Source organism: Triplophysa rosa, unplaced genomic scaffold, assembly GCF_024868665.1.
Source record: "Triplophysa rosa unplaced genomic scaffold, Trosa_1v2 scaffold121_ERROPOS432379, whole genome shotgun sequence".
In the NCBI taxonomy this organism is placed as follows: domain Eukaryota; kingdom Metazoa; phylum Chordata; class Actinopteri; order Cypriniformes; family Nemacheilidae; genus Triplophysa; species Triplophysa rosa.
In genome coordinates, this window is record NW_026634116.1 from 77,501 (window position 1) to 86,100 (window position 8,600).

At 47.1% G+C, this 8,600-nt stretch overlaps 1 protein-coding gene across 2 annotated transcripts in view; it reads right to left on the reverse strand.

Moving 5' to 3' along the window:
- Positions 1-2,288, reverse strand: part of LOC130549471 (protein NLRC5-like) — a 52,011-nt gene extending 49,723 nt beyond the window's left edge. For both annotated transcript variants that reach the window (XM_057326680.1, XM_057326681.1), the window contains exons 1-3: positions 2,111-2,288; positions 1,546-1,719; positions 1,295-1,465 (exon numbers count right to left, since the gene is read on the reverse strand). In XM_057326680.1, coding sequence (XP_057182663.1) covers positions 1,295-1,465; positions 1,546-1,577 — 203 coding nt within the window. In that variant the 5' untranslated portion in view covers positions 1,578-1,719; positions 2,111-2,288. The remainder of the gene's footprint in view (positions 1-1,294; positions 1,466-1,545; positions 1,720-2,110) is intronic.
- Between the last annotated feature and the right edge of the window lie 6,312 nt (positions 2,289-8,600).

Here is an 8,600-nt window from a genome sequence, read left to right on the forward strand (position 1 = left end):
CGTGAGTGTGTTGAGTTTACAGTGTTTATCCTGCAGTAGATCAGAGATCTGTCTCACTCTTGACTCGTCTAGTTTATGATCGCTCAGATTCACTTCTCTCTGGAGTAAAGGGTCTTTACCAAGAACTCCAGTCAGATACTCAACAGCTTCCACTGCAGAAGAACTCTTCAATAACCTGCAGAAAACAGAAAGTTACAAAAGTTAAATGTAATAAATCTCAGCAAAAATATAGAAAAATTATGGAAAATTTCACTGACATTTCTTTAATCTTGAATTCACTTTTCACTTGAATTCAACAACACAATGTGTCATTATAATACTAATACAATATTACTAACCTGCATGATTTATTTTGTATTATTTCAACACAGCTCACCTCACTTTCAGTGCACAGTTTGTATCCTCCAGTAAATCATGATGAGTTGACTCCTGATGGTCCAGGATCATTTCCAGTGAGATCCAGTGAGATCAGATGTGAAGGGTTTGATCTCACAGCTTCAGACAGAGCAACTAACCTCCTTCTGTTATACTGCACTCAGAAGGCTAAACAAAGTTTTGTAATATATAAATTATCATACAATTTACTGTACATTTGTAATGAGAGTGCAGCTGTGACGCGTCAGAGGAGATCTGGCCCTCCCGGCTGAGACTGGTTTCTCATGAGGTTTTTTCTCCATTTATTTCTCATTGGAGTTTGGGTTCCTCGCCACAGGGCCGTGTTGGCGTGCTCACCGGGAGAGCGCTGATATTAGATTATTAGATTAGTTTAAAGGTTCGGTAAATTCTCTTAACATCGCTTGTTCTACAAACACCATGCACTGTACTGTGTTTTACCTTTTCTGTGTTTTTCTGTTTTTATTTTTATTTGCTCCTGTAAAGCTGCCTTGGAACATTGTGAAAAGCTCAATATAAATAAAATTGAATTGAATTTCTTGTATTGAATGATTGACCACTTATTGGACCTAATTCATCAACAACTGTACACAAGCGTTGTCTTGTGAGTCACTAATGACGTTTTCTTTGGATTTTACTTGGTTCTGAATCTCATCCTACATTTAGAGCATTCTACATTCAAATTTTCATTGTGTTTAAAAAATGATATCAGTGTGAAAACACACAAACACATGAACACACAAATTTAGTGAATGAGATGATGGATAATCTACAGCAAACTTACATTGGCAATATTTTATTTGTACATTACCACTGCAGGTGAACAGATGTCACAGTGTTTAATATTGTCATGATTGTTGTGTTCTGTCGAATGTGTATGATGATGTGATAGATGACTCACTTGAGTATGTGGAGTTGACACTGAGGATTCTTCAGTTTGTCACAGATGTGTTTGAGTCCTGAATCCAGCAGACGACTGTTGTTCAGATTCATCTCTCTCACCAGGGTTTTACAGGACAGAACAGCAGCTACAGCTGAACACTGTTTCTCTGTCAGCTCACAGTTATTCAATCTAAACACATCATCATCATCATCAGATCTTTATAACACACACATGTATGAAGGTTATTATACTGTACATATGAAACTCACCTGATTGTCTCCACTTTACTATGAGAGTCCATCAATAGAGCCGAGAGTTTCTCTCCGTCCAGATCTCTCAGTTTATTGTCACTCAGATTCAGTTCTTTCAGCAGTAATGGATTCTCACCCAGAACTTCAGTCAGAGAAACACAAGCTGCTTCCGCATCACGACTCTTCAAGAATCTACACACAGAAGATCAGTTCACATCAAATGTTATCATTATGTCTCTTGGAGTTCACATCATTCTTTACAGTTCCAGTGCAGTTTTTGACTGCTTCACTGCAGTAAATATGATAAAGATTATTTTCTATATTAGCAGATCAATTCTGTTTGAAGAGTTCTGCGTCTCATAGTCAGTGTGTTATAAACATTATATTTAGGGATATGTGCAGTAAATAAGGGTTGTGCAACATTCCAAAATTGTTTGCCAAATGTCAAATTTAATGTAAATTCCATTTGAATTCCATGTCATAAATGTCAGTTCCACACTCACCTGTTTGTCTGATCTGTCTAGTTTAATACACTGAACTTCACGTGTGTGACTGATGTTTAATATTTAAAAGCTTTACTCACCTCACAGTGTTCAGAGCACAGTTTGTATCTTGTATTAACTGATGGATGAGTTTGACTCCTGATGGTCCAGGATCATTTCCAGTGAGATCCAGTGAGATCAGATGTGAAGGGTTTGATCTCACAGCTTCAGACAAACATCTGTAACCTCCTTCTGTTATACTGCACTCTGACAGACTAGAAAACAAAACGATTTTCATTAGTTCATTAGGAGCTGTCAAGGTCTTGCCATGTTATTTTCTGTCAGTTTTTTTTCTTTGTCCACCAGTTATTAGGGTTTTTGGGAACACATGTGCTTGAGGGGGTCATTTCAGTTCCCTAATCCATGGCTGTGTCCGAAGCTTAGACAGCTGACTTGTTGCCTCGCTGTCTCAATTCCACAGGCCACAATCAACAACCTGATCAACTCTATGCGAAGATGTGTTGCACTGCGTGAGGCAAATTAGGGTTTGGGTTATCACACCAGATACTGACTGGTTTTCGGACCCCCGGACCCCCCCAATACAGTAAAACTGCACATTTTCGAGTGGCCTTTTATTGTGTCCAGCCTAAAGCACACCTGTGCAATAATCATGCTGTCTAATCAGCATCTTGATATGCCACACCTGTGAGGTGGATGGATCATCTCGGCAAAGGAGAAGTGCTCACTAACACAGATTTGTGAACAATATTTGAGAGAAATTTGTGTACATAGAATTTTGTCACTAGGAGTTCTATTGGATGTTTGTGACCGATCCTATTAGAGACACGCTAACATCTCCAAGACAGCGCAGAAATGCCTAGCCCAGAAATAGAAGAAATCACTACATAACATATTTAGCAACTGGAGAAATGCAGCTATGCAGCAGAGATGATTTGGTTCTGCCACAACTTCTATAGTGATCACACAAACAATTACAGCACTTACAGAACTTATTGTGTCACTGTCATTTTCTATCAAATACGTTGACATTAACAGCATGGTAAAATAAAAAAATAAAGAATATATATATATATATATATATATATAGTGCGTGTGTGTGTGGTCTGTGTGTGAGTACGGTAAAACAGGAAAAAATGACAGGTGCAATTTCAAACTAATGACCCTATTAAAAGCGCTCTTTTTTCCTTCTTGGTCAACCAACCAATCACAGTCTTAAAAAGACTGTGTCATACATAGCAACGGGGTCAGCCCCGCCTCCTCACTAAAATAAAAGTTTTTGTCTTTTCCTTGCTCAGAGTTTCTCTCAGATTGGTCCTGAATCGTTTTTAAGTAAGACTCCACGTAGAAGTTTTTAAGCTAAATTAAGAGCTTTCTTAGAGGATTCTTAGAAGCTTTAAGAATACGGCCCGGTTTTATGAAAAAATGGGGGCAAAAACAAAGCGTTGCGTTTATAATTTTGTTTCAGTGTATGTACAACGTCATACGTAGAGCTATGCAGATTTCTTTCCGCTTAAGCTGGCCAACACACGGGACCCGTAGGTTTAGTTTTTTAGTAATAGAAGTGCCCCGCAAGGGATCAAGCACATTTTTGCAGGCAACCCAGAAGTTAGCGCCTTAAGCTTATATATTGGGTTCCCTGCGACAACCTAAGCATGGATTTTATCCCATAATCTGAATAGCCAACATACATATATTTGGATGTCTGTCTGCATTTTACATCTGATAGACCCATATTTTTTGGTTTGACTGTAAAAGTAGGGGTGGGAATCCTTTGGTCCCTCATGATTCAATTCGGAATCGATTCTCGACGTGCTAATTTGTACATTTGTGACATCATCATGTCACACTTGCATTCAAAGTCACAATAGTGTTGGCTTTTTTGCTTTATTTACATACTTTATTTTAATGCAACTAACCGCCCAATAAATTGACATTTGTGAATCGATTCAGAATCATCCACATTCGCATCGCGATACATACAAATCGTCTTGGTTACGGATGTAACCTCAGTTCCCTGATGGAGGGAACGAAGACGTTGTGTCGAGCCAACAGATGGGGTTCGCTCTTGAGAACCTATCAACTTCTGACTAGTTTAGAAAAGGCCAATGAAATTGGCGAATGAAATTTGCATGCCGGACTCCGCCCCCGGATATCCGGGTATAAAAGGGAGATGGCGTGCTGCATTCATTCACCTTTGGTCTGAGGAGCCTGAGCATCCCTCACCGTGCGGCGGGCGCCAGCGTTGTGGCAAGAAGGACACAACGTCTCGTTCCCTCCATCAGGGAACTGAGGTTACATCCGTAACCAGAGTTCCCTTCTGTTTCTCTCGACGTTGTGTCGAGCCGACAGATGGGGTTCCTATGGAAAACGCCACAGCGCTGTGCCGTGTCACAATCTCTAGCGGAGCGAGCTGACTGGCCTGGGCGAGTCAGGTGAGGCTAGCGCGAAATTGTAACCGTCCAGTGGAGAGTAGGGGGTCCCAGAGCTTTTGAAAAAAGGTGGGAAGCCCCTGCCACCGGCCGTCACGGGGAGGGCCTTGATTCTCTAACAGCGAGAAGCCGCCGGCACCGTAAGGGCCACTGGGTAAGCATTATCCCCCGGGGGAAAAACGCTCAGAGCCACTGCCTACGAGGGACATGTGGAGACACGGAGGAATGCGTGAGACACCTTGTAATCACCATGGGTGAGACTAACGCACCTCTAACGCACCTCACAGACCCTTCTGTCAAACTCCTGAAGTTTGCAGATGACACCACAGTCATTGGCCTTATTCAAGACGGTGATGAATCTGCCTACAGAAAGGAGGTTGCTCAGCTGGCTGCCTGGTGTAGTCAAAACAACCTAGAGCTGAATGCATTCAAGACAGTGGAGATGATAGTGGATTTCAGAAGGAACCCTCCATCACTTCCTCCCCTCACCATCCTGGACAGCACTGTGGATACTGTGGAGTCATTCAGGTTCCTGGGCTCCACCATCTCTCAGGACCTGAAGTGGGAGTCCCACATAGACTCCATTGTAAAGAAGGCCCAGCAGAGGTTATACTTCCTCCGTCAATTGAGGAAGTTCAACCTACCACAGGAGCTACTGACCCAGTTTTACTCAGTGGTCATCGAATCTGTTCTGTGCACTTCAATTACTGTTTGGTATGGCTCGGCCACCAAATCAGACCTACGAAGACTACAAGGACATTCGTAGTGCTGAGAAGATTATTGGTGCTCCTCTGCCCACACTTCAGGACCTGTACGATTCCAGAGTGAAAAACAGGGCAAGAAAAATCATCATTGACTCCACACACCCAGCACACAAACTTTTTGACTGCTCCTCTGGCCGGCGCTTTAGAGCACCAAACACCAGGACTTCCAGACACAGAAGCAGCTTCTTCCCCCAGGCAATCTCCCTCCTAAACAGATAACTGCTCCTTAAGAGCAATATTCCACTTCCACTACTCCTATAGTGTGCACTATAGTGCCTTATTATATCTACATCTTATGTATACATGTATATAACACTACCTCTACTTACTAAATTATCCATTTGCACAAGTGTACATACAATCTGTTAATATGTTATTCTACTATATACTACCCTGTACAATGTCTCTTATATGTTATTATCCCCCATTTTCTGTAAAATAGTCTTTATTTTATATATGCACAATTTAGAATCTTTTAGACTGTAAATCGTATTATATTGTATTGTCATTGTGTTGAATGTCTGTACTAGAAGCTTCCAACACCAAAGAAAATTCCTTGTGTGTGCAAGCACACTTGGCAATAAAGCTCTTCTGATTCTGATTCTGATTCATCAGGGGAGAGCTCATGGGAAAAAATGTGTGGACTGAAGGAGTTAACCGCAAGGTGGAAGTCCACCTAGGGAGGTCATGGGTTGCCGAGGTGGGAACCATTCATGAGGATACATCTGACGGAACCGCCCACGGGGGGGTGGGGGGTGGGTTACCACGTCTGGAGCACTAGGTCCGGTTAGAGTTATGCGGTAGATAACTCAACTGTTCCCCGGCCTAAGGAAGCAGGGCTGCTCTGCCCAGCCTGCCCCCAGGAGGGTGCTTAGTGATGGATGGAATGCCTGTTCTTTACCCAGTGGGGAAAGAAGGGAGGCGTAATAGCCGCTGATCCCCCTAGAGGAAGGGGGAAGGGCTTTCGCAGGCGTACGCCCTACCGGCTGCCAGTCCTACACGTTGCCCTGCAGGACACGGGCTGACACCACTACTTTGGGCACGTAGCCGGGCCGGGGTCTCAGGATAACGTGAGAATCACTGGGCCAGAGTTCTAGGCAATCTGTGGACACGGAGGGTGCTTGTAGGTCCCCTACCCTCTTGGAGGTGAGCGCCATCAGGAGAGCCGTCTTTATCGTGAGGTGAGAAAGAGCGGCAGCTCCGAGGGGCTCGAAGGGGGGGGGCTCTTGAGGGAAGGCATACTTCCAGTTACCCTGCGGCCAGCTGTGCGCTAAGGTATCCCTAAGGGGTCCCTCGGTCAGGGAGTACCAAAGCGGGCAATGGGAGGAGTCCGGGGAGGCAACAGGTCCCCCTGTGCCTGGCCGAACTGCTCCCATATGAGCCGGACTGCGCGGGGATAGAGTCGCCACTCTCCGCGAGGCGTCGACTGACAAGGGAGCGCATCGGCTGTCTGGTTCAGGACGCCTCGGATATGTGTGGCTTGCAGGGAGCTGATCATCTGCTGACTCCACAGGAGGAGGCGTCGGGCGAGTTGTGTTAGCTGCCGTGAGCGAATGCCACCCTCTCGATTGATATACGCCACGGCAGTTGTGCTGTCTGACCGGACCAGCACGTGCTCGCCCTGCACGAGAGGATGCAGCCTCTTCAGTGCAAGTAGCACAGCCAACAACTCTAGGCAGTTGATATGCCAATGCAGGCGGGGGCTCGTCCACCGCCCGACAATGCGTGCCCGTTGCACACAACACCCCACCCCTGCAGGGAGGCAACCGTCGTCACACGACGTGCCTTGCCCTAGGGGGATCCTGTCCACCAAAAAGGTCATTGAAGAGCAGGGGGTTGGGGTGCGTCAGCAGAGAGGCGTGATGACCTGCTGCCGGTGTGCCACGCTCTCCAGGGAACCCGAGTCTGTAGCCAGTGTTGAGGTGGTCGCATGTGCATCAACCCGAGGGGGACCACCCCCACCGAGGATGCCATGTGCCCAGGAGCCTCTGAATTGTTTCAGGAAGTTCAACACTGACTGACCGCGCTCTGAGTCAGACACGCTGTCATGGGGACAGAGTCGAGTTCCACACCGAGAAAGAGGATGCTCTGCACAGGGGAGAGCTTGCTCTTTTCTCAGCTGACCTGTAGTCCCAACCGATCTAGGTGCCGGAGCACTAGGTCCCTGTGTGTACACAACAGATCTCGTGAGTGTGCCCAAATGAGCCAGTCGTCGAGATAGTTAGTACCCGCACACCTCTCTCACCGAGGGGAGTGAGGGCGGCTCCCCGATCTTCGTGAAGACTCGTGGGGACAGGGACAGACCGAAGGGGAGGACTCTGTACTGATATGCCCGCCCTCGAAAGCGAGACATGAAAGTAAGTGTCCTTCAGGTCAATTGCCATGAACCAATTTTGGCATCTGGTAGACGCCAGGATGTGCTTCTGCATGAGCATCCTGAACGGCAGCTTGAGTAGGTGCCTGTTCAGGGTATGCAGATCTAGCAACCCCCTTTTTGAGGACGATGAAGTATGGGCTGCATACCCGTTGAACATTCCGGCTAGAGGGACGAGCACGATTGCTTGCCAGAGGGGTGGTGACCCTGGCCCGAAGCCCAGGAACATCCTAACCTCTGACTGAGGTTGAAAGGATGTCCTGAACTTGAGCGGGCATCTGGTAAGTTGTATCGTATAGCCGAGACGGATCGTATCCCGTAGCCACCGTGATGGTTTGGGGGCTCTAGTCAGGCTCCCAGGGACCGAGACAGGGGCTAGGGGTATGATCTGCTTCATCGACCTCCCAGGGGGTGGTTCGATGGCGAGCATTGCGGATCCCTTGCCGTGGGGAGGCCCCCGGGGAGGAGATCGGCTCTGCTGCTTACCTGCCTGGCGATTATGTGTCATTTGAGAGTGCTGAGGGCTACTGATTATCCTCGACATTGGGTCTCGCCGTGACGCAACGTCGAGTTGCCGAGCACCGTCGTGTAGAGGGTGAGAGCGGCTGTGATAAACACCCAGAGAGAGAAGAAAACTCTTAAGAGAATGGGCTGTTGGGACGGGGCAGGAACCGTCTCGGATCGACCACCCAACGTGGAATGGCTGGTGTCGGGCCCGATGGTATTCTTGATCTCCCTGGGGTCTTCCCATGAGGGCCGCTTCTGCTTTCGCCACGGCTGCTGACGGGGCGATGGTCTCCCCTTCGATGTCCCTTCCCGGGGGGCCACCTGACCAGAGCCGGAGGGCGTCGAAGAGGACCAGGGCTGCTGGGAAGCAGATGGTGCACGGGACTCGACGGCCGAGGCGGCCGAGTCGCAGCGAGGGAGGATATGCTTGATATCCTCTGTCTGCTTCTTTACTGTCGAGAACTGCGGCTCAACAGTATCACCAAACAGCCCCCCC